Here is a 27484-nt window from a genome sequence, read left to right on the forward strand (position 1 = left end):
ACAAAGATAAAAATGTTTATGCGATTAAAATTACATATTGAACAGTTTTTGTAATCTGTTTTTTTTTTAAATTTATTGTTTAATATTTCTAATATTTTTATTTTATTGTAATTTTTATTTAAAACATTTAAAACTAAGGTTATATTTGTGTATATAGCTTAGAACTTAAGTAGTTTTGCCAGATAAGAACTATATTGAATTCTCAACAAGCCTATATAGATTTTTGATGATAATCATTAATTACATTTATTTAAACGTATTTGTATATTTTTCTCTTAAACATAATAATAAACTTATATACTCATCATTATTATTATTACATTGTTAGCACACTCGATGTTGTTTTAAATGATAAAAATAATGATTTTTATGAATCTGCGATGTTTTTATAATTATTGAGCGGTTGAATTTATAAAATTAGGCATCTATACGGCTATACATTGTATGTAAATGTGTCTAAATACTATTAAACTAGTATATTTTAATTTTATAAATTGCTCTCAATGGCATCTAGTTATTTAATAAAATCAGAATAAAAACAAAATAATAAGTAAATACAGCTGCAACATAAATATATTATAATATAATATAATTTAATGTAATATAATATAATATAATATAGCATTTATATAATAACTGTAAAATGTCAGCACCAAAAATAAAAAATAAAATATGTATTGACTAAGCAAAAAATATAAGCTATATAGTATAACTTCTAATAAAAATTAATTATTTACATAATTAGTTAACATGGAAAACGTTTATCGATAAAATCTTAATGTGTAAATAAAATAACTAAATTCAAAAGTATAATAATATAAATAAACTTTATGACTATAGGCACACGTGCCGAATAACACCGATAAAATTATATTGTGAGGCACTTGAATTGGACTCGGAGAATTGAATAATGATTAATATTATTTATATATTAATGTTATGAATTATTTTAATTATAATTTGTATACCTATAGGAAGGAAAATATCTTAGACAAAATTACTGTCTTCTTCGTGGAAGGATATGGGGCGGCCATGTTGTTCACGTGTAAGTAACTGATGTGCAGCAGAATCCATTTCTTCTCTTGTCATATTTAACGCTTCGCGTAATTCTTTGGACGTGTTCTGCACAAACACTTCGTCACAGTATTTACCAAGACCTTGCTCCGCTAATATCTAAATACACGTATTATCTTATATTATAAATTATATATCAAAAGTATTCGTGAGTCATAATCATAATTAATCAATGTGTAACAGAAAAACGAAAGCTATCTAGTAAAAGCTAACTGTTAGGTTAGAACCATAGTTTATTATTAAACAGTTTTTTTCTTTATAAATAATGTAAAAAAATAAAATGTCAAAAATGTAGTTACGTACAATGTTTTTATTTTTTTACTAAAGTTTATCCGACATTTAATTGTCATCTAAACTCATTGTTAACAGAATAACATATTTTTAATATTTAAAAATAGACAACAACAATAGTACCGTAAGTCAGTGTTTAACAATTTTCTTTATTTCAATTACAATATTAGTAACAATATGATACATTTATGTTTTAAGGGGGTCGAAGCCGATACGTATTTAGAACAAAAACATGTCTTACAGGAAAACTCTTACGCCCTGTGCCCCTGTAGAATAGTCGTGTTTGTTAACTTTTATGCAAGAGAACATTATGCAGGTCGGATGAAAGCTTGATTTTCAATATTATAGTCATGGAAGCCATGGTATGGCGGGTATGTTTTAAAATAATTCACAATTAATACGATAATAAAATATACAAATGCAATGTAACGTGCAGATAACACAATAACAAATTGACACGTTGGTACGGACCAACATGGATATAGTTTGTAAATTTAAATATTTGTATCAACTGAATTATGATACATTTATAAATTTACATACTATTAGGCATTAGCAAAGTGTAAATTTATATACACAGCATTAGACATTTTTATTTACCCACATGGCTTATAATTTTCACAATACAAATTGTATTATTTCTAATGAATGAAATTAAAATAAGTTTTTAATATTTTATACATATCTTCTACGAAAATTCTATAAATATATATAAATGTATCTACTAGTAGGAATTTTAGTTCTTCTAAAAATGTAATAATATTTAATATTTTTTTTTTTTAGGAAATTTATTAACATTGAAAATAGGAATGATTTAAAAATTCTTTATTTTATAAATGATGTATAAATATTATCTAATATATACATACGTATATTTATCTTATTATCCTTCAAAATTTAAAAGTTTAAACGTATTACCATTTATTAAATAGTTAAAGTATATTACCCGTCCGACGAGGCTTTCCGCAGATCCAATAACTTCGGTTGAATTCAGTCTATCGTCTATGGGGCTTCCAGGTACAGAATGTGATAACCTGGTTAGGGGCATGGCTCCGTTCATTTCTTCTTTACTATCTATATATTAAATTAATCGAAATTATATTGCAATGATTAAAACCACGAACTAATTTGGTTTGACTGTTCACGATTGAAATCAAGGTATATTAGCACAAACAAAAAGGCTTTTAATAAATATAAAAAATATGTATAAAGTGACAATTTTTTAAATCAAAAATTGTATATTGTACAGCGTTAAAAAGGCGATTCGTGTCCATACGCTAAATACGTACATAATGTCGCATTCACGAATTGATAGGCACTTCAGTCGATTTAAGATAAATATATATTATATGTTTTTTGTGCGTGCAACAAAATAAATAAAAATATTATTATATACTATATGTCGTAATTTATCAATAATTTTAAAAGCCTTTCGAATTTGTACTTCTAAAAAATTATAATTATATACTGTAGCCACAAAATGTATACATTTTGTTTTAATCAAACTACACGGCATCACAGTAAAAATGTGATTAGTTATACCTTTGTAATGAAATGAAGCGCGTTGATGCATAATATGCACGGTTCGCTGGTTATTTTGGTCGTATAGCAATTTAGCAGCATTACGTTTTCGCATGGGCAGGTATACGTTATCGCCGCTGAAGTTCGACATATTATCATCGGTATCGGGACTTCTGTTTAGCCAATCGTTGTTATAGGGATATCCTCTAATGGTAGCATTTCAAAATAAAAGCAACAGAAATGTCAATGTTAGCGTTGCGTGCATCGTCATTCATTAGTTATATTTTATTGTATTAGATAAAACAAAAAAAAAAAAAAACAAATAAAATGTATAATATATATTTATGTTATATTCATGTCATTATCATTATAATAAAATATATAGGTATATGGTGCAAAAAAAAAAAACAAAAAAATAAACTGATACTAATATTAAAGCTATTGTAACAAGGCTGTTACGCGTGTAACATATATTATATACGTATAGGTAGATAGATATAGATATAGATAATACAAGCTGCTATTTAACCGCGCCTATGTCTATATATGTATACTAAATAAATGTCAACAGCAAAAGAACGTATTTAGTTTTGAAAACTGATGTAAATAAAAGAAGTCATATTTTAAACGAGAAGTACAGTCGTAGTTACACTATATACTGTATAGTTTGGTATAATGAAGTATTTATGTACGAATTTGTCTTAAACGTATATAGCCGAAACCGAAAACGAATAAATCTTTATGTTTACGGTGAGTACAAGTGTTAAGCATATAAATTAGATTTAAATATATAAATATATAATATAGATAGAATTAAGTATAGGTAGTGTAAATCATGTAATGTATTTTGCTTTTCATACCATAAAACAAGTTTGGTTAACTCCATAATATTATAGTGTGTCAATAAAAGCATTTAATATACATATGTTATTTGTTTATGAAACTACAAAAAATCAAAGAAGAATCACTTATTCCAAGTTAAGTGTATGTTAATATTATTGTGATCCCTAAAAAACAGCTTATTTCTTACCATTAAAATTACGCATTTGAACGGGTAAACGTCTGAAATATACATACATATATAATCTTGCGTCATTTGTACATCATACTCATTATTTGTTTTGGCTAAAAGACAAAAGTGCCTTTGGTTAAGAGAATTGAGAGTATCTCTTAATAAACTTAATAATATGTCTAGCGCTGGTCTACATATCGCGTCATCGATATTTTACTGTACCTATTTATTGAGTATTAATTATATACTACATAAAATTATACATCGTTGTCTTACATACATTTATATGGCTTGTAAAAACAAAATGGACATATTTTATAAATGATTAGGAAATCAGAATACTTACATATTGTTATTTTATATAAATCCGTATAATTGTAATTCCGTGAGATGGATTAAGATTTTAAGTGTAAATATGTAAATTTTTTTTTTTTTTTGTATAAATAGGCATACAATTGGTTTATTATAAATTCATGTTTTTAGACGGTATTTAGGGTCAATATTATTCAGATAGCTGTGTATATATCAATAATTCATTAACTATAATTGATAAAATATTAAAAATTGAAATAACTCGAAATTATATTTTATATTTTTTTTATGTATTGTACTCGTATAGGTAATTTTATCGATAGTTGTAATTAACAATTTTGTTAAGGTTAATATAAAAATATAATTCAGAGGATTTATTTTCACCGTCCATTATACATTTGTTGTACGAATCGTTATAAAATTGTATTTTTTTGTAGGATCAACGATGTAATAGCTTTGTATGTATCAACATATTATTGAAAACTATATTTTTAATTAATAATGACAATGTTACCTATAGTGTTGGTTTTTTAAAACAACTTAATTTTAAAATGATATATGATTTATTTAATGTACCTAAGTATCTTTATGTCTTAACCACATAGCTACGTTTTCAATAAAAAATAAAATATATATATATATATATAAACCACTTTTAAATAAGTCACTTATAATTCTACAAGTTGTATGACCCACAGAGTTTTGGTTCTGCAAAATGTACATTTAGTATGCATTGAGTGTGTTATAATATGCAAAGATAACAAATGTATAAGTGAAATTTAGAAATGCTCAAGTATTCTTTTGAAAAAAGAAAATGTAACTAAATAGTATACAAATGAAAGGTATTTTGATTGACGTCTAAGCAATTATAGATAATAAGTTGTTTATTAAATTTTATTTATGGATAGAATATTATAAGTAAATAATAATGGTTTAATATTTATAGTTAATGTAAATAATAACTAAATGTCAAGTATTAAATTCAAATATTTAGGTACTGTATCTAGATCCATAATAATATTCTGCCACAATGATAATGTATTCAGATTATAAAATGCAGAAAGAAGTATTGTGTTCATGTGTATTCAATAATTTTAATTTTAATTAATAAATTATAATTGGTATACACAAATATATATAGAAATAATAAGTGTAAACAGAAGTATTTAAATTTTAGGAAGGTGATCTAACCTACTGACGCTTACGAAAATCCATTACAACTCTGCAGGAAATTAGTAGTATTATAACATTTAATAACCTATCTACTGGGTTCTAATTTTTATCATAAAATCGTATTTTATATTATGAATTTTAATAACATTTTACCTATGTAGTGAAACAGATCCATTTTGAATTTTGGTATCTCGCTGCTGTTTTGCATAGTTGCCTGGTAAATAATCTACTTCGATTGAACTCGACGGAGACAGCTAGAGTAGAAGAACCCACGGGCGATTAATATAATTTTATTTTTTTTTTGGTCAATTTAATTATAGTGTTAATAAATTTGTTAATATAAAATTAATATTATTAGATATATATCAAGGAAAATACCTTTGTCACATTTCTTCCCGATACTTGTAAGTAATTTTTCTGAAAAATGTATAATTTCTATGATATTATAAAATAATTAGGTATAGGTTTATAACATTATAACTATTATAATATTATAATATATTTAAGAATAAACAACTATAACTATATTGAACACGGTAAGTTAGTACATTTTTTAGCTACATATCAAACGATTAGTTTTTAGTCCAATAACAATAACCACTAGTACCTATATTTAAAGATTTTTATAACATTATTGTTTAATGATTCACGTATGCACAAATTATAAGAGAATATTTTAGTCCATTAATAATTTTTATTCACATTTTACTTGTATTAGATGGGATATGCTACCACATTTGAAATAATTCAGTGGATACGTATAATTATTTTATAACATAATTTATTTATTATTTTTTTTTTGCTGAGATGTTTAAATTCTATTAGACACATAGTATGATGTACATTATTTAAATTTATGATAAAAAAAATAAGTTAATGAAAAATCATAAACTATGTAATTATTTTACGTAGTTAAATTTTGTTGAAGTACCGCTAGATAATTCGCTAAATATTTGTAAAATAAGTCAACATAATTATTTCATATGTGTATATGGTTATATGGATAACTAATAACTAATTTAATTAGCTGTGACGAATTCTTGTATTATTTTAATCGTGATGTAATCGAAAACATTATTTAGTAAATTTAATTATTGCTTTATAGTTTATATTAATTGTGAGATTATAGGCAATGATAATTTAAGCTCATAATACCATTTATGATTATGTTACAAATATTTTATTTATTCACAATTGGGTATAATTATAAATTGTTAATATGTATTACATAGCCACATAAGTATGTATTAACTATTGAAAGTTATTGCGTGTTAAGTAAAATGAACCTTTCAATTTAAAACATTAGTTATAATACTTCTAGTTACCATTATAATAAAAAATTCTAAGAATAAATACATTTTTCCAAAATTAAAACTTTTCAGTGTTTTTAAATTAGTAATTATAATAATATGCACTGTGCTTTTTAAATTTTAGTACGATGGTAGATACACTCTACAAACAATTTCTACGTTGTATAATATTATTATTTATGTTCAATAAGAAATATTTGAATAATAATTTGTATTATTCACACAATTAGTCACGTTAGTAAATACATTAAAGTTAGTTGCGTCTGTGTATAGGATCTAAAATCTATTTCAAATGCAAATATCAAGCATTTTATAACTATACAACATAATATTATAATATAATATTAAGCTTATTCAACTGGCATATATATATTAATATATTATAATATTTATGATATATTATTAGTTTATTAGCAACAGTAGCAACTACTTCTGGACCTAACTTTCAACGTAAAGCCTAAAAATTAAAACTACGCGCACATGTTTAGTAACTGTAAGTATGTCAACATAAAAAACTGTTAATTTTATATCGAGTTTGATCAAAAACTGAAATCACAGTCTATCAAGTGTGTAGCTTACATGCTTCTTTTTCGAATGAGTATTGCTTACTCTAAATGACCGTCTTAAACTGCCCGTCCTACGTCTCATCGATGACCAAACGCTTCCAAATAGCGAATGATTTCTCTTTAAATTTATAAACGGTTTAAGAACTGTATTTTCAAATTTATTAACTATGAATATGTATGATTAAAATAAATACCCTATGTGATGGTTCAGGATTATCGTCGATTAATTCATCAAGGTTTCCAGATATAGCCCTTTTGATTTCAGGACCAGCATCATGCAAAGTTCGTAAACCAGCCTATAAAAATATTTTTGCTCATGGTAAAAATAACCGTGAATTTTCCATGATATTTTTACCTGAAGAGTGACAGTATTACGCGCTTCTTTATCGCCTTCTTTGAGTTCTTGTTCTTTTCGTTTTTTAAATCGACGGAAATAATCTTGAATCAAGAATGTTGCATAGAATTTACCCACGGTGACTTCGTCATCAACTATTATAACACATTTTGATTGATAAATATTAATAAAAATTAAAACAACAGGTTAACAAAAACTATACCTCCCGGAGGTGGTACAACTTGGTCTAAGAGTTTTGGACTGGTTCGTTTCCAAATTTTTTTGATGACTGCCCTTAATTCTGCATTGGCATCATCAATGTTGCCTTCAGATTTGATGTGTAATGATGTTCTAACGACAGCGAACAATGTCGCATTAAATAACACTGTGCCATCACTATTTAAAGGCATGTTCATTGAAACCAGTCTCTAAATATTGATTAAAAATATTTGTGTCGTATTCAATACATTTTTAAGATAATCTGATAATATTCAGCAAGGCCATAACTAAAAAAAATGACGGGGGGATGGGTCCAACTTTAAAAAAAAAATATAAATTCTGAAAATGTATTGTCAATAAACTATATCCACTACTAAAATGGTTCTACTTTTAAAAATTTCAGTTAAGGGGGTCCGAACCCCTGGACCCTCCCCTCAGTTACGGCCTCGATACTTGGCGATAATTAGTTAAGATATTAACATAAATTAAAAATTAAAGATTATGTACCTTACACGCGACTCGATGTGGGCATAGTTTACCAAATCCCAAAGGGGGTGAAATCTTTCTCAACAGCGTTACAACGTCCAGATGCTTTATTCTACCTTTGGCATCGGGGTCGTATTCACTCCACAACCTAATAAATTCGTCTAAATGATGGGGTCCAAGTATAGACCAATCTCTGGTTAAATAATCAAAGTTATCCATTATAACTGCGACAAACAAATTGATGATCAGAAATGAACACAGCACATAAAATGAAATAAAGTATGGAAAAGCAAAATCAGAGCCACAGCAATTATCATCAGTTTTATCAGCCCCCTCATCGCAAAAAACTTCGTTTGGTCGGTAAGCACATGACATCATAATATCTTGCCAAGCTTCACCTATATACGAAATCATTAATTTTTTCACAGTTTAAAGTATAATGTATTATTAAATAATTTAATAAATTTACCGGTAGCAGAACGAAAAAGAATTAGAACTGCTTGAGGAAACGTTTGGAAATGATTGTTTCTATGGATTGCAGAATCTTCAGTGTCTTTTGCTATCCTTCCGAAAATCTATATCAACATTTATTCCACGATAATAAAATGTACTTTTGTGTGTTATTATATGCCAATGACAAAAATGTATCAACAAAATAATACATAATATAATTATAATCATTGAAACTATTACCTGCATTCCAATGACTGCGTAAATAAAGAACAGCATCACAATAAGTAGTGCGACATATGGTAGGGCTTGAAATGATTTTATGAAAGTCCACAACAATGTTCTTATACCGTCGCCACGACTTAATAGCTTAACTAGACGCATAACGCGAAATAGTCGAAAAAAGTTAATAGACAGTTTTCTTTCTTTTTTCTTCGGAGCGTTAGTGATATTAGGAGGCTAATAAAAAAAAAATTATCAAACAATATACTTATTGAGAAATTTTAAGTACAATATATAAATACATACGGACAAATTTTCAACAACAATATCTATGAAACTTCCCAGTACGATTATGAAATCAAATACATTCCATGCATCCCCGAAATAATTCTAAAAAGCGTTTAAAAAAACCATTAATAACTCATAAACAAAACCGTAATTAATAATAGGAAAAATTCGCTTTAAATTTATAAAAGAATAATACATATAATTTTTTATTACACAAAACAATATATCGTTTAATGTGGGTGCTTAACAAAATAAAAACTAATCGATAATACATTTTATTTAATATTGAACTTATTGATATTAACTATCAAGTGTAATTTGTTTTCTTAAAGGAATATAGATATGATAATTCAATATTGTTATAAATTTATTTATTATATATATATATATCTAAGATGTATTATTATTAGTGCTTAATATTTCTTTTAATACTACGCAAAGTAAAGTAGGTAATTTTTTTTTTCCATTTTACTTAGTTAAATAAATAGTAAGGTACATAGCGAAATGCTTTTTTCTAAAAATGAGTATATTATATATATTAATATATTATGATTTTTTTTGTGCCTAGACAATTATTATGATTTTAATACTTCAATATATCAATTCATGTTTAAAAAACGTATTTTAATTTAACGGGATTGATACATTAATATTATGATGGACGCAATTTAAAACATTGCAATGCAGTTTTAGTATTATTAAGTAATAAATTACTATTACATTAATAATAAATATAAAAAAATAATCAAGAAATTGAATTAATTTTAAGAACAAATGATCTAATAAAATATTTCAAATATTTACAAGCATTCACAAGCGTAAACGTAATGAAACTTTTTTATGTATATCATTTATATAGAATATAGATAGAACTGTAGAAGACCTATATAATATTTAAAAATAAAAATTGGCAAATGATTTAAAAAAATATTTATCCTAGTTATAGACTTAAGTTTTTAGAATAATTGTTAATTGTATTCTAATATTTCTTCGGAGTGAACAAACAATTAATAAATTATGCATACCTTAAAACGGAAAGCCGCTAGTTTGAATACGAATTCCAATGCGAATACGGCGGTGAAAAATAAATTTAACATATCCAAGATGCTATCGTAATATTGTGGTTGTTTGTAGAATTTCATCGCAAGTGTAATGGTGTTTACCATAATTAACACAAATATGGTATATTCAAATGGCTGTGACGTCACAAACCACCACACTTTGTATTGGCATCGGTGCTTGGGAATGTAACGACGGACAGGTTTGGCTTTCAGTGCAAATGCTATACAGTTTCTCTAAAAATATATTATAAGTTTATAAACAAAATATGACAAACATAGATAATAATATAACATAAACATGGTATAGACGTGTTTACAAAAAACATAAAAAATTTCGTATAATTTACTTGGTTTTTATCAAGTTCGCAATTCTTGTATTCCTGTTCTCCTTCGTTTTGAAACGTAACTATAACGAAACCGACAAATATATTCACCATGAAAAACGCTATTATAATTATATATATGATGTAATATGCGGCAACGATTGGTCTGTAGTTGTGTATCGGACCCTTTTCTTCCTCGTTGGAGTCTATTGACCTTTGCAACAATCTAAAACACGTACACACTTTTCGTTAACAAACCTCAACGTTTTTAGTGATAAAAAGAATGCATTCTTACGAAGGCCATCCTTCAAAAGTGGATACAGTGAAGAGAGTAAGCATTGCTTTGGCTACGTCGTCGAAATGGAACGAGTTACGTTCCCATTTTCTATCTTCCTTTTTAGGAGTATCGACATCACCATGGTCGAATTTAAGGTACAAGCCTCTGTCAAATGAAAACTTCTGACTTAGTAATGAAACATTTAGGTACTAATAAATACTAGAATCTTAAGCGTCAAATAATATATAACTTGCAATATAAATTTAAAGCATTAAAATTCAACAATCACGCGAAATAATATATTTTATTATTGAAATAATTAAATTATATTTTATACTAACTGGCATTCAAATTCTGTAGTTTTGGAAAGATCATTGCATGAAAAAAATTTCCCCTATAATCATACGTAAAAATCTCAATCATCGTTTTTGCAATACATAAAATAATTATGAAAATATTTAATGTTTAGATTGAAGATAAAGGAATCAAGTATTAATACTGTAATAATCAAACTAAATAGTAAGGATTATATACAAAGTTTAACATTACAAGGATGTGAATAAATTAAATAATTATCAACGTGCGTTTGATAAATAAAAACATGCAGATTGCAACTAATCCTATTAATTATTAGTAGGTAAATTATGTTATTATAACCCATAGCTCATACTAGTCATACTTATTATAGTTATGTTTAAATGATTAATATGCTTAAAAAATGTTATTGAAAATATGAACTATTATTATTATTATTATATTTGTTGTATCATATTTTAAAAATGAATCCGTACTATTGAACAAAATTGAAACGTGAAAAAATCGATATTTTAAAATAGATATCGAAGCGCATTTTGAAATTGGCGATTCGAAAACTTAAAAATCAATTTTTACAGCCGAAGAAACAACCATCCTAAAATCTCTTCATTTTGGTAATTTCGATTAATTTAGGAATCATTTCCAATTTAACAGACGTTAAACAGAATCCACAATATTGTAGTCGAATCCTTGTTACAACGATATTTCTTCTGCAGTTATCATAAATTAAAACACAAATTATAATTATTGTTATCATAGTATTTGGGTAAGTGGGTTATAACTAAATATAGATTATGACAACAATGCTGAAGGTAAAAAATTGGTAAAATATTTTATATAAGCCAATAAACTGAGTTACTAGTAGTTTAATGCTCCCTGACTGGTTCTACACGATATTAAAATATTACAATATTGGTACACTTAAAAAATATATCATAACCACACAGTTGTGGTGGAGTTTGCTGAAATACTTAATGGTAGTATTTGCAAAACATTATTTGAGATATAAAAAATAGCGTGTAAAAAATGTTATCTAATGATATAAAAAATGTGCACAAAATATGATCATGCAATATACTTAAAGAATTACATTCTCCATAGTATTCACAAATGTATTTAACTATTTTTATTAATTTAAAAAGTAATTACAAAATAATATTTTATCTGTTATGCAAAAGTGTCATAATATAACTTTAATGTGAAATATCTATAGTTTATAATAATTTATTAAATAAAAGACAACTGGTTTTAATTTCTAACTTAGCTTAATTTTGTGAATGAAAAGAGTGACAATAATGTTTCCATATCAAAAATTTGCATGGATAATTCAACGAACCATAAGAGTCTTATTTATAACAATCGCTCATCGCTTCACTAGTAAATTTATTTACTAGAAATTGTCATGTTTTGTTAAATAAAAATAAATTAAACACTTTTGCCTACCAGAAATCGTATAAATATTAGCTATTAAAAATGCATACATTAACTAAACTACATACGATCGCATCGATAGAACTACAATATAAAATAAACATTAAACTTACTAAAACCTATAATAGGTTATAGCGAGTAATAAAACGTTAAGTATAATAAAATTTTATACAAAATAAAATTGTTTTCATTACATAATAATACATTTTTTTTAACAATTTCTACAGAATATATTATTTGTACAAGAAAGCTATGGAATTACCTTAAAAAGCTGAACTCCTATGACAGCAAACATGAACTGTAGTAAATATGTAACCAGCATGATATTTCCGATGGTCTTAATTGCAACTATCACGCATTTCACTACATACTATAAAAAAAGGAAAACTATCAAATAAATATAATTAACTAGTGGTCTACACAATTTAAGTTATTATTAATACAATACCTAGATAAAATGTTCTAACAATTTTGCCATTAATTACTAGAGTTATAAAATTAAAAATACAAATCAATGAATACTTTTTCAAACTTTATTAAGAGGATGTTCAATTCCTAAAAATAAATTAATAAGTAAATTCCTAAAATACAAAAATATAGTGTTTAACAATAATTATGATATTAATGATAGCACAAACCATCCTCTTAATACAAAACTATGGTTATTTTTATATACAAATGAAAAGTAAAATTAAAACAATATAAATACTTATTTATAGTATATAATTATATAATAATAAATATTAATATAAAAGTTCTTTAATAAAGAAAATATTATACATAAATAATTAAAACTTAAATATAAACATATTTGGATATATATAATTCAGTCAAATTATATAAGTTTTATACTATCAAGTCTAAGGGTTATGAATAACTTAAAAATACATTTTAAAATTAAAAGTATACAATTACCTATTTAAAAATCTGAATCGACATTTTTTATTAAATAATAATAGATTTTAATATAATTTATTGTAAACTTGAAACATGTGCTCATTACATTTACATGTCATTATAGCTAGTTAACAATAGCAACAATACACATTTTACTATTTAATTACTTTGATAAAATTAACTAAACTCAATTTAAACATAATATGTGTTTAATACAATAATTATACTTAACATTTTCAATCGATTCAATGACGCTGTGTTAAGAAGATTCGATACAGACAAATTCTAAAAAATTCAAAATAGACAATATTCTAAGTGTGCGCGTGCTAATTCTTGACAAATTCATATACGTTTTCAGAAAATTAATCATACTTCTAAGATAAATAAAATTGGCATAACATAAAGAAATAATAAATCTAGCCGGGACCGAATCCCCTTAATCTTACTTTTTTTAATCAGATAATATTTTATTATTATCTGTTAAGTTCTTAACAAGACAACAAAATATACTACACCATTGTTATTATAAAATCAAAGTTTTTCTTATTTTTTACTTGAAAAAACTCGATTTTAGAGTTTCTTACTAATATAAGAATAAAGCAACTATACATACACAAACGTATAATGTGTAGCCACTAGCCATACTCGTATAATCATATTTGTAAAATAAACATAAAACTACAATATTATATTTATCCAAATAATTAAAATATAGGTATATTATCCAAATTGAATTGCTACAATGTTTACTATTTATATAAAATGTCACATGTTTTGACTTACGTCAAAATTAACACATTAATAATTTCGGTACTTATATAGTTATATATAATATATTTATATGTATAAAACAATTTTTATTAAGAAATAACTTATATTAGACGTGGTAAATAATTTACATTTATATTTAATTCACTTATACTATTTCAATGTAAAATATACATTTTAGGAATCTAAGAATATTAAATAATTTGGTTTTACTTGGGATTTTAATATCGTGTAGATAATTACTATGAATATAGCAACGGTTTTTCTTTGTATTTTTTATATTTACGATAAAATAAAACACAACAAATCTACATAAAACAACAAAATTACTATCGGAACCATGTATGTAAATCGTCAAATATATATTCAATTTTAAACAGATTATTAATTGTTAGGATGTTGCAAATGCCACGACGCCAGTTAATTATTTAACTCATAGGTAATAGTTATTTTGGTTAAATTTTTGTTTCGGAAAATGTCATTAGATAAAAACACTGAATATAGGATACCAGTGATTGCGGGTCGATACAATAACATTACAAGGAACGAAAATTCGGGTACGCAATACGCATTTATGCCTCTAATCAGTCGTACCTTAAATAATTGAACTCCGATTACAGCGAACATGAACTGAAGAAGGCATGTTACCAGCACTATGTTCCCGATCGTTTTGACCGCAACAATGACACATTGCACTACATGCTAAACATTTCGTATTACTTCATTTGTTATACCTTATAACTCATAAAGTATGGCTTATATATGTATTTATAAAATAAATTCAGTATTATAACATGTATAACAGGCAGTCAGTATCTGATGGATAGCATCATCATAAAAATTGTAATAAAACTATTTCTATGAAATGTCAAAATATTATAAATTATAATGTAATTGAACGGATGTTTTAGTTTTATGAAAACGATGGGGAGTAGATATGTTGTATAGACGTATTTATAGTAAGGTTCGAGTGTACCACGTAATTTAATTGATCACTGTAACCTAAACGGATCCAGGGGGAGGTAAAGCTATGTAATAAATACTTGGATTCTGGACCTTTTCAATAAAAAAAAGTATGTAATATAAAAAAATAAAATTAATTTAAAACAATAGCGAAAATACTAGAATACATAACGTAATTTGTATTAATTTTATATTTATTATTTATTTTTAAATGTTTTTATTATTAGTTATCACATACTATTTATATTTACTAAGCACCACAAACGATTATTTAATCATAAACACAAGTGATAAATTAGTTATTTATATGGGTAAAAATTTGAATTACAAAATACTTTTGATTAAAATTTGTACTTAAAATACTTTTCAAAAAATGTTGCCCATGCCTTTTTAAAATTATAAATTTGGTATTTTAATGCAACTTATGAGAAACTGTTTAATATTTTCAAGCTAAGAATTTTGACTGAGAAAAAAGTAGATAAAAATAAATGGAAAAAAAATTAAAAATATTAAAAAGTTTATAAAAGGCAAAATACAAAAATATATTTAAAAAAAGCACTACAACTATAACACATATGGCCCCGTTCATAATCTAAAAATATAAAAATTATTTTTATGTGTCTATGTAAAAAAAATTACATTTTACGAAAAATGATTCGATAGATTATAAGCTATAATATTATGAGAAGTATTCAATCCATATTTATTTTTTATCTACGTAAATATTATTATTATTTTAATTTTTTTATAGTAAAACATATAAAAACCTAATGTAAATATTATACCTAAAATATTACACGAAATCAAGTTTTTTCTGGATTTTTTTATATAGTGTCTTTCCGTGTTTGTAGTGTTGGTACACTTCGGTAACTTTTACTATAATTCTTCTATTATTTAAATATGATAACAAAATGTTATTATTATAGAGCCACAGTGATTCTAATTCACTGTAATTTTTTGGTTTACTTACTTCAAAATAAAAAAAATAAAGCAATAATTTTGGTGCTTCATAGAAATCTGAAACTGCTAATTAATATAAAACTAATTGATGTAGTAGCTTTAAAAGATTAATTTTAAGTTTTCATTAAGTATTTATGTAGTTACATAAGTATTAAGTTTTGACCGAAGGTGGGTTAGTTAGAAGTAGTTTATTATATAATTTATACACTGATGTATAGTAGGTGGATGGGTGTAAACAAGGACAAATATTGTGAGACATTGTATAATATGTGCATAATATTATAAAATAAAATATTGAGACAAATATTTATAATTTAGAAATTATTTTGATTTCATAGTTCAAACACTGCAACATAAATACACATAATATCGTTTTGAATTAAATCATTTAATTTTGCGCAACATGAAAATATTTAATTAAAATGATATTTTTATATTAATTGTTCACCCATTTAGTAAACAAAATAGCATATTTACGGTATCAAATTTCTTAATAGGTTAAGCGCTTCGTAAATTATATAATATTATGTACTGAGCGAATGACCTGTATTAAAATTAATATTAAAACTACCTATTGATATATTATTGTTATTATTATTATTTAAGCATTATAGATAAGACTGATGAAGATAATTCAAAATTAATTAAACTGCAATAAAAATTGTATTATTATTTAACTATATTATACGATTTTAGATGTATTAAATAACACAGGTTTTATACAAACTTGGACTAACTCATAAATACTAATTACTACAAATTCTACTATTTTCTAGTTACTTATAAGCTATAAAAATATTAGATAGGTACTCATTCTAAATTAAAATACAAAAACTTGACTACACAAAATACAAATTATTTAAAACTACTTAGTATAAGATTTAGTATTTTTGTATTATATCAATACAAAATGTATGACTATAATGTTGATTCTGTGTATTTATGTGAACCATAAAATCAATGATCACATTATAGAATACGTGTAATGTGTAATACCTTTATACGTCAATGGAATTCAAAATATTTCTTCGAATTCATAAATATTAAAATATTAAACATTGACTACTAAAATAATAATAGAAAATTGATAACACGTCAATATTAATAAATGTTTTTTTTTTTAGATAATATCTAATATATTATATTAGATATCTAAGAAAAATTAATGTAAATTTATAAAATATACTCATTTAAGAGAATATTAAAAAAAATACTGGAACAAACTCTAATAATATATTATATTAAAAAAAAAAGTCCTTAAACATTTCTTTGTAATATTTGTACTTACTTTCAGTCCTTTTGCTCTATTTATAGCACGTAAAGGCCTGAGTACTCGTAAGACCCTTAAGACTTTTACTAATGACATTGGTCCCGCGCTAAAATTTTGAGTACTATTATTTTAAAATAGTATATACTGTTCCATTTTTTAAAATAACATACCTTGCCATTTTAGAAATAACCGTCAACAATGAAACAGCCACAACTAAAAGATCTAAGAGATTGAAAAATGATCGACAGAATGCTCCATCGTGCAATACAAATCCGTATGAAATTATTTTTAAAATTATTTCAATCGTGAAAACTGCCGTGAAGAAATGATCAAATTTCTTTAATACCTTTGAAAAAAAAATAAAATTAATTTTTTATAATTATACGATTTTTCAGTAAATATAGTTTTACTTACGTTATTTCTTTCTGAATCTGCTTTTAACGGATCTTCTGCAGCTAATAACGCTGAAGAAACCATAATACATACTAATATAAAATTACTGAAGTATGTATGGTTATGTAACCAATGACAAAATGTTCGAACCCTAAATAAATTATATAAATATCTTATTAGTATTAAATTTAATCGATTTGTATAAAAAAAAAAACTTTCTTAGAGTAGGTATTGGTTAGGTTGTTATAGATATACCATTAGAAGATTATATGTCATGGGTTATTAAAAAAGATAACATATAATTAGTTGATAAAACTATATGCTCCGCCTATAGCTGATCCTAAGACGATTTGCTGACTAAGTTTTTGTATTAATTTACATTTTAAGTAGACTGTTCGTAGCTTTTTATACATTAAATTCATTGGTTCTTTGAAAAAATAGTTCGTGATTGTAAGATTCATTGATTTTTATTATCGCTAATAATCAAAAAAATTGAAAAATTAATTTTTTGTATATTAATTTCAATAATTTGTATTCGTTTGCACTTGCCACTCAATATTTTAATCTTTTATAACTATTTTTTACATTTACCTAATTGATAAGTGTTAACTATAATTTATAATATAGTAAGTATAACAAGTATAATATTTTAAACATGTACCCGTGATCTATAGATCTCTATTAACAATTTAATATTTAGGATTTGTGTGTGGTTGCGAGTGATTTCAAGTAAAACGAGTCATCGTATTTAAAATTTGATTTTTTAAATACCTAAATTTATGTTTATGTATGTATGAATGTATATTATTTTTAATTAAAATAAATGATGACCGGTAAAAAAAACGGTGGTCAAGTGGGTATTGTTTTGTTGTATAGTACTATTTGAATGTAATGACAGGTATCATTGTACACGGAAAACGATTCTGAACGGGGATCATTTGTCAGTCTAGGATATTTAGTAGGATATATTATATTATTAGTTATTACCTATATTTAAACTGTAATATATCGTTATTTTACATGATTTGGTAAAAAATTAAATTTCATGAGTTCACAAAATGTTTTCTATATTGACGCTAGAGTTTTTTTTTACAGTTATTTGAAGGAAAACTTATGGAAAACTTCATATTGGATTTTTTATTCTTAGGTATAAATTACAAAAATTTTATGAATTTTCAACTTCAAAATGCTTTGCTAATTTTTGTGATTTTGTAAACATTTGAACTTTAAACGCTTATAAACAAAAATTGTAATTAACGATATTTGATTTTTTTTTTACTACGATAAGTACAAAAGTACAATTCATAATAAACCTTGTATTAAATTTTAAAGATTTTTTGGAAAGCCAAATTTTTTTTATCGGCATTTTAAGAAAAAAAATGTAGAAAAATCGAAAATTTCAATTGTCTGCAAATAGCTTAAAAAAAGTCAAAATATTTTGAAAACTAAATCGTAAGTAGATAACGCTAATATAAACATTTGGTGAAAATTTTAAGTATTTACAATTATTAGTTTTTGAGTTACATCTAAATTTAAATAAATAAAGCGATTTTGTCAAAAACTGATTATGCGTAAAAATTCCAGTTTTCCGTTACTTTTTTAAGATTTTTCCTGACGCTTTGGAAAATTACAGGACATTTTTTATTTTTGACTTTCCGAAATACCAAATGGATTCATTTTCCCTTTCAAAAGGGGGCTGAAGTCTAAATTCAAAGCATTATTTCTACTCCAAAACGTGATGATAGACAAAAAATAAAAAAATAAAAATTAAAAAAAAACATATATCATTGTTAAATCAATATATTCCTCACTTCTTTCAAAGTCTAGTATAATTTTAAGTGTCATTGGTCTATAATTATATAGACCAAAAACAACTGCAAATATATCACCTTGGAATTTGTTTGCTACACTACTAATACTTTTTTTATATATATACTTAGTTGAATAAAAATAATTATAAACTTAATAAAAATTATTTACCGACTGGTCGGTGAAAATATGAAAAATGAAGAAGCTGGAGGAATAGGCATCCCTTTATTTGCATTGTTGAATTCTGTCATTGGACGGACGCCATCTTCATTTTCTTCATTTTCTAGAATAAATCAGTAATATTATAATTATTTCTTAACTATAAAATGACGCAGTCTTATAATATAACCTGGATTTCCATTTGGTTCGAAGTCGAATCCTTCTAAATCGATTTTGATGTTACTGTCGCTTTCGTAATCTTTTCTTGACGAACTGTATTAAAAATATAAAACCTTGTTAGATTAAAAAAATGAATAATAAGGTTACATACCATTCGTCTGAAAGTTCTTCCTCGACAGAAATACCTTCAGAATTGTCTCCTTGATATTCGTTGTCTCTCTCTTTCGATTGACTATTACTTCGAGATTTTTGTTGTTTGTCGGGTTGCTTAATGACGAAAACAAATTTAATAAATGTTATGTATAAAGTTGGAAAAATATTTTGAAAAATCTTACTTCTTCTTCCTTATCTATTGCGGTTAAAGACTCTGCATCAGCTAAATTATCAACAGCGATAGCCAAGAAAACATTTAACAGTATATCTGGTATATTAATATATAGTTAAGATAATTTAATTTATTAAAAAAAGTTTTGTTTTTCCAAAAACAAATGACATGCCTAGTCGCGTAAACTTAATATTTTGTATTTTTACTGATTATTAAGAGATATATATTTAGGTATCCATAATTATACAGGTTATTAAATTAGTTAAAATCAATCATACTGAAAAATATATATGAAAAAATTATGAAAAGTTTGTACAAAATAAAACTGATTTTTTAGCTGTTACTTTAAGTGGTACGTCGGACCTATTCTTATGAAAGAGTAAAAATTATTAGATTTCTATTCTGAAGGTGTGATTGAAAGAGTAAAGTTTCTCGTGTGTTAACATGGGTATTGGCAAAATGCGTTTATCGATAAACAGTGACGTATATTCAATAATGAATAAATACTAATTAGTAATTACTAATTATACATTACACACATTTCAGAGAACTACTTACATGATACAGCGTGTTATAAAACCATGAAGATAATATCAGGCATCGTAGAGTTATAGCATTTTGTGTTATTACAAGGTCTATTGTAAATTACAATTCAATAATTTAATTTACACTTGTATAAAAAATGTATATCTATTGTGTAAATAGTATTAAATGTCTAATTATTTTGTTAAAGGATACAGTTACCACAGATAAATAATATAATGAAGTAAATGCAAGCTAAAATACCAGGTGATGATACACCATTGTAAGCTTTTATACCATTGTACATCACAACATTCCAATCTTCACCAGTTAATATCTGAAAAATACGTAAGTGAATTAAAAATATCGAATCAATAATAATAATAATGAATAAATTATGACTTATGTTAAGTATATGAGTTTATGTCATTCAAATATAATTAAATCTGAATTAAATATTTAAATTGATTAATGCTAATAAATCATAAATATTTAATTAACTATAGATTATAAATTTATAGATACCTAAATATAATATAGTTCTTAATAATTATTATTAATAATACAAAATTAGGATTTGTTGTAGATAAATTTATAATATTTTAATCAAAATTAGGGTTTACTTTGAAATCGGTAATACAGTTTTGTGACTGTAATTCGTAAAATTTTAAATTACTTAAAATATAACTATATTGGTATGTAGTGACGGATATAGGATTTCTTTTAGCGAGGGAGGAGCTCAACATTTATCATATTAGTTTTGTAAACTCAATATTTAGGGTTTGATGTTAAGCCTAAAAATGAAGTATTACTCCAATTTTTCTAACATAAAAAATTTAATAATAATATTTAATTTATAACTAATGCTTGTAATTTATAATTTATAAAAAAAAGTTTAAAACAATTGAAATATTACAAAATAAAAAAATATAACTTAAAATGTATTAAATCAATTTATATATTATAGTAAGGAAAACTGTAAACGTCTAAGTTATTGTTTGTAAAGATATTACATTGATTTCGTTGTGATTATTAAGCAATGTTCATCCATTTATAAAAGATTTTTCCCCATTGTAATCACTAAGTATGTTTTTATTAGTTTTGACGTAGAAAACGATCGCTCACTCGTATATATTGTTACTGGTAATACTGCTAATACAAAACTGCCAAGGGAGTGGACTCCTCGCCTCCCCGAATCAACCACTAGTATTAAGATATTATTTTATACACTGGATAATGAAATAAATCATTTAAATTTGTTGTGTGTTTAACACTGGCGAGGCGTCATAGGAGACAATGGGACAACGTCTAACCACTAAGAAATTAGAACACAGGACAAATAATTTTGTTTTATAAAATATTTATAAATTTTAACGTCATTTATATTAGGTATAAAAATGATATAATTTATGTTTTAATATTTGTTAAAATTGGTTTTTCGTTGCACAGTTATAGTCGTTAAGAATTATTAAAATAGATTAGATGCGCGCGATACGACCGTGCGGGTCTTCCAAATATTATATTATATCAAAGAGACATTGCGATGCAACGTCTTCCAATTAGTGGTGCGCGGGTACAGGAGGGATTTTAATGTAAGAGGGGTTTACTATCTTCGCTATGAGACACGTCTCGCTATTCGGATTTCTTCAATTATCGACATCGCCATCGTCCCCTGTAAATCGCTATTACTGATAGCCGATAGGTACCTATGTGTTTCTTAATATTGTTGTTTTTACATTGTAGTTTGTCCTCATGGCTGATGATTTAATTTATGTCATTTTGAACGATGGAATTATTAATTGCTCATACGAAAAAAATTGCATTATCAAATAGGTAAAATAAAAAGGGAGGAATCCAAGCGTATTAGTGTCATTTTATTGAATGTCTCCCAAACTAAAAGCTTAAGCTTCGCCACTGGTGTTTAAACATTAAATTTATATTGTAAGATCATAAAACTAACATTAAATATTAAATTTAAATATAAAAATGTATATAAAACAAAATAATCATATCGGGATAGATTTATATATACCTAATGAGTAGAAATTGTAGACTTACGTCATTTAGTTAATATTTAATCAGTATTTAATAATGAACAGTACTCAATAATTACTATGGGTATCTTTAGTGTACTATGGTCCGTTATGCATAAGGGTCAAACATAATTAATATATTTACTTACTTGAAATACGGTCAGTAAACTTTGCCAAAACGTATCAAAATTACTACGTGGCTTATAATCTGTGGCGTCAAAGTTAAACTTTCCACCAAATACTTGCATCCCTAACAACGCAAATATTACGATGAAAAGGAACAGTAAAAGCAGCAAAGAGGCAATGGATTGTATCGAATTGAGCAACGAGGCCACTAAATTTGACAGCGACCTCCAATACCTATGGAATAAAATAATATTATATTATTTAGTACCTATTAATATTATTATGATATAGTGAATTATTACTTTGTAACTTTAAAAACCCTGAGTAGTCGCACACAACGTAACACTGATACTCCAAGTGGTAACATTAATTCCGTTCGCGTTAAAATCGTTTCAGTTATACTTCCGATGACAACAAAACAGTCAAAACGATTAAAAAGCGAAACAAAATATCCCTAAAATAATAAAATAATCTTATAAGGGTTTTACGTTGTCACAGTTGCGATTATTATTGCAATGATTTGTTATTGTTCACGAAGTGTTTTCTTTTTTTGCTTTACCCTTTGGCTTTTACTCTCGACTATTATGGTCACACTTGTCTTGTATTTCTAAAGCCCCCCTACCTTTTAATTTCACATACCAGCCACTTTCATGTCATTCTCTATTCTGTCTATCCATATCTTCTTCAATATTCATCATGGCTGCGGGCCTCACAACTCCTTTATAAACTCTAATTTTTAATCTCAATAGAATCCTGTTGCCATAAAAAATACGTGATGCTTCTCTTCACTTTAGCCATCCACACATAATCCTATTTTATTTACGCCATCCTCAAAACCACCATTCTTCTGCACCACCAATCCTAGGTAATTGAAGTTTGAATCTATTCATTTCACACGCTATATCATCAACATTATTATTATTTACGTTTTATATTGAATGCATAAAATATTGTCTAAATGTGTGCAATATTCTTACCTGTATTCCGAGACTATACATTTTTAATAACATCTCTAATGTGAAAAGAGTAATAAAGAAGACATTTGTGATTTCTACAAGTAAAAAAAAAACATTTTGTTATTTATTTAAATCCATTGTACCAGTGACCAATTATAAAAAATTATTTTATTTATATAATATCATTCATGTTAAATTAAATACCTTGAAAATCATCCAACCACGTTGGTTGCTTATAATGCTCTGTTGCTAAAACGCCAGTGTTTAAGAACACTAAAATAATAATTAACCAATAAAATGCTTGTGATTTTACAGCTTTACGGCAAGCTCGTCTTGCTCTACGATTAATTCTGAAAAAAAAAATAATAAATCAATTTTGGATTAATGATACAAATGTAGTTTTTAAATTTGATTAATTAACATCAATCTATAAAACTAAATACGAAACTTGTCAAAGTCTTTTCGTTTCTTTTTCCACCACGATTTACTTGAGTCGACTTCATCCCGTTCCACGTTGGTAGATTTGTTTTCATTTGCATTATTATCTACTTGAAATGCATAATAATAGTATAAAAGTTACAAATTCACCATATCAATTTTTTAAATGCAAAACATCATAAAAATCAAATAATTTTAAGATACCAATTCAAATTATTATGCAAGTACCTACTGTAATAATTTATATTTATTTAACAGATAATTATAGTCAAATAAACTTTATTGTAATCTTAATAGAAATATGTTTCATGAAACTAGTTAAACATAAGCGTTATTATGTCAGTAGATAAAAAATAAAGTTCAATGTTTTTAAAATGACTATTTATTAATTTTAAATAAATTAAAATTTATAAAAGTCTTAAAATTCAACTAGGTATTAAAAATGTAACGGAATTTATAAATAAGTTTAAAAATAGTAATTTACCCTGTTGATTAGAAGATTCGTCTTTATCATCAGCGTCTGGTTCAATATCTTCTGCTTGGGTTATCCAATCTAAATAACCCCTCAAGTCCTCCTCAAGCTGTTGCTTTTCACGAAGTTTTTGAAAATCTCCTCTAGCTTTAGCCTTTTCTCTCTCTTTAGAAAATTCTCTAAAATTCGTTAACATTAATTTACATACTGTTATAATATATATTTACTATTTTAGTATTTTATTAGATTTTATCTTATGTAAATGTATTTAATGTTATTGTTATCTGTTCATTTAAAAGTATTAAACATACCCGCTTAACACACCAAGAATAAGATTCATAACGAAAAAAGCGCCTAAAATGACCATGGAAACAAAATATATCCACTGCCATGAACTTCCTAATGCATCTTCAATCTAAATATATAAAATTAAATTTTTTATCAAAATATAATTATAAATAAAATATAGTTAAATATACCTAACAAATATTTTTAATTTCATTCATTAATTCTATGCTAACATGTTGATATATATTCGTTAGTGCTGAAGTTTAAAATAGTTTATATTTTTTTAATACAGTTTTAAAGCAATTTTATAATAAATATTGTAAAATAAATAAATACATGAAATAATTGAACTTTTTAGTTTTCTCGACTATTCTATTTTTATTGTGTGTGTTTAATTAATAATATATTATGTGAAGTTACACGAACAAGTTCCTATAAAAATTTAAAGGAGCCTTAAATATTTCACAACACACGAACAGTTCTATAAAACATTGTATATATAATATACTCGTATATATACTCCAAGCGAGAAATCTGGATTTTTGTTTTAATAATAATTTATAACATAGGTATTAGGTATATTATATGTATAAAAATACAAGAAGTATTAACTTGTTACATGTTTAATAATGAAGTTTTTATAAAAATTAAAAAATCTATAATTGTTATAGATGATAGTGTGTATATGATTTCTGCGGTAATGATTAACTAAACGTTAATTAAAATATATTTAGTTAATTTATATAATAAATATTTGTAATGTTCGTAAAATAATTAAATATTAAATATTAAATAAAAATTACACTGTATAACACGTCTGTCCATCCTTCAAGAGTAATACACTGGAAAACGGTTAACATAGACAAGCCAAAATTGTCGAAATTGGTTATTCCAGAATTTGGTCCATCCCAAGGTCCACGACAGGTGAAATTCCCTTCGAGAGTAGCGCAATTAAAACCACTAATATCTCCATAATTACCTTCATCACATGGATGAGGACTGTCCATCACTGTAATACAGAGTAAAATTGCACTTAGTTTTTTTATAAATAATTTAAAAATATATATCTTAGGAGGCCTAAGATAATGAAAAGATTTTTATTTAGTAAATTTTGGAAAAAATAATTGTTGATTTAGTTAAGATAAAAAAAAAATAATGAGTTTATAAGGTTGGATTGAACGATTAATGCTCCGAATCTTCCTACTGTGCCACTAGTTGATAGATTAATATAATTATTATAATATATTCTATTAAGTATGTATGTATATAGTACATTAGTATCTACATATTTATTTTTTTTTAGTCATATAGTTCCCACTAAATGGATTAGAAATTGATATTTAACAACTATGATACACAATACACATAATATTCATAGTACATATAATATTATCCAATTCTGATATTTAATCATCATCTATTATATTACATTTTTATATTATATTATACGAATAAATAAAAATATTAATTAGTTAATTACTCTGCAAAGGTGTAGACCTATTTAGGACTTATTATGATTATTTGTATTACTTTATGAAAGTATATACGTAATAATACAGAGTTATATGATATTATGACAATATGGAAAGTAATTGAGAGTACTCGTATCTTAATATCGAGTTTCGTGTTTATCAAACATGAAATATAATTTTTTTTTATTCAATATGACTTTATAGGATCGTTAGTGGCCGCTTTCATTAAACTAAAAGTTTATTTATAACCACCAATAATATTTTAGGGGACTTTGAAGTGTTTGCCCTTCAAGTCCCTTCCTAATTTTGTTACCAGAGAATTTAATCAACAAAAAATATAAAATATAGTTAAATAGTTTAGTAATTATTTCTTTATAAATTAAAATTAAACACATAACACATAATATACTCACTACACTAGAATACAATTATTCAATTAAAATTAATAAAAAAGCTATGTAACGATAATACAATTTTATAAAAATTATAAAACAATACTTGTGTCATTATCCCAGCAAGTGGTATGCAAAGTCCCAGAGAATAGCTCTAATCCGATAATTGCATATATGATGATAACAAATATAACTAAAAGTGCAATGTGTAATAATGGTACCATAGCCCGTAAAATTGAATTTAATACGACTTGCAAACCTGTAAGTAAACAAATAAAACGTATCAATAATATTGTAATCATTAAACAGCATGCATATTATTAAATATTCTATCATATTAAATGTATTAATACATTTCAGCATAAACAAATAATTTTATTTGATATTCAGTTGATA

At 25.2% G+C, this 27484-nt stretch overlaps 1 protein-coding gene across 7 annotated transcripts in view; it reads right to left on the reverse strand.

Annotated features, from left to right (window-relative positions):
- Positions 1 to 651: 651 nt before the first annotated feature.
- The window catches only part of LOC113559335 (voltage-dependent calcium channel type D subunit alpha-1), a 39729-nt gene continuing 12896 nt past the window's right edge, over positions 652 to 27484 (reverse strand). Inside the window, exons 6-40 of one of the 7 annotated variants that reach the window (XM_026965034.1) lie at positions 27195 to 27347; positions 26028 to 26233; positions 25248 to 25351; positions 24949 to 25115; positions 24475 to 24571; positions 24231 to 24376; positions 24048 to 24121; positions 23373 to 23524; positions 23094 to 23304; positions 21128 to 21248; positions 20400 to 20485; positions 20216 to 20331; positions 20075 to 20157; positions 19897 to 20008; positions 17938 to 18067; positions 17694 to 17869; positions 17542 to 17644; positions 12928 to 13035; positions 11261 to 11313; positions 10938 to 11084; positions 10667 to 10868; positions 10284 to 10553; positions 9277 to 9360; positions 8992 to 9207; positions 8768 to 8873; positions 8320 to 8696; positions 7817 to 8021; positions 7615 to 7748; positions 7454 to 7555; positions 7273 to 7377; positions 5762 to 5800; positions 5537 to 5637; positions 2908 to 3092; positions 2312 to 2439; positions 652 to 1173 (exon numbers count right to left, since the gene is read on the reverse strand). In XM_026965034.1, coding sequence (XP_026820835.1) covers positions 988 to 1173; positions 2312 to 2439; positions 2908 to 3092; positions 5537 to 5637; positions 5762 to 5800; positions 7273 to 7377; positions 7454 to 7555; positions 7615 to 7748; positions 7817 to 8021; positions 8320 to 8696; positions 8768 to 8873; positions 8992 to 9207; positions 9277 to 9360; positions 10284 to 10553; positions 10667 to 10868; positions 10938 to 11084; positions 11261 to 11313; positions 12928 to 13035; positions 17542 to 17644; positions 17694 to 17869; positions 17938 to 18067; positions 19897 to 20008; positions 20075 to 20157; positions 20216 to 20331; positions 20400 to 20485; positions 21128 to 21248; positions 23094 to 23304; positions 23373 to 23524; positions 24048 to 24121; positions 24231 to 24376; positions 24475 to 24571; positions 24949 to 25115; positions 25248 to 25351; positions 26028 to 26233; positions 27195 to 27347 — 4985 coding nt within the window. In that variant the 3' untranslated portion in view covers positions 652 to 987. Of the gene's footprint in view, positions 1174 to 2311; positions 2440 to 2907; positions 3093 to 3916; positions 4012 to 5536; positions 5638 to 5761; positions 5801 to 7272; positions 7378 to 7453; positions 7556 to 7614; positions 7749 to 7816; positions 8022 to 8319; positions 8697 to 8767; positions 8874 to 8991; positions 9208 to 9276; positions 9361 to 10283; positions 10554 to 10666; positions 10869 to 10937; positions 11085 to 11260; positions 11314 to 12927; positions 13036 to 14924; positions 15033 to 17541; positions 17645 to 17693; positions 17870 to 17937; positions 18068 to 19896; positions 20009 to 20074; positions 20158 to 20215; positions 20332 to 20399; positions 20486 to 21127; positions 21249 to 23093; positions 23305 to 23372; positions 23525 to 24047; positions 24122 to 24230; positions 24377 to 24474; positions 24575 to 24948; positions 25116 to 25247; positions 25352 to 26027; positions 26234 to 27194; positions 27348 to 27484 lie in introns of those variants that run through there. The other 6 variants (XM_026965030.1, XM_026965029.1, XM_026965033.1 and 3 more) reach the window with 6 other exon arrangements.

The sequence above is a fragment of the Rhopalosiphum maidis genome, chromosome 3 (assembly GCF_003676215.2).
Source record: "Rhopalosiphum maidis isolate BTI-1 chromosome 3, ASM367621v3, whole genome shotgun sequence".
In the NCBI taxonomy this organism is placed as follows: Eukaryota; Metazoa; Arthropoda; class Insecta; order Hemiptera; family Aphididae; genus Rhopalosiphum; species Rhopalosiphum maidis.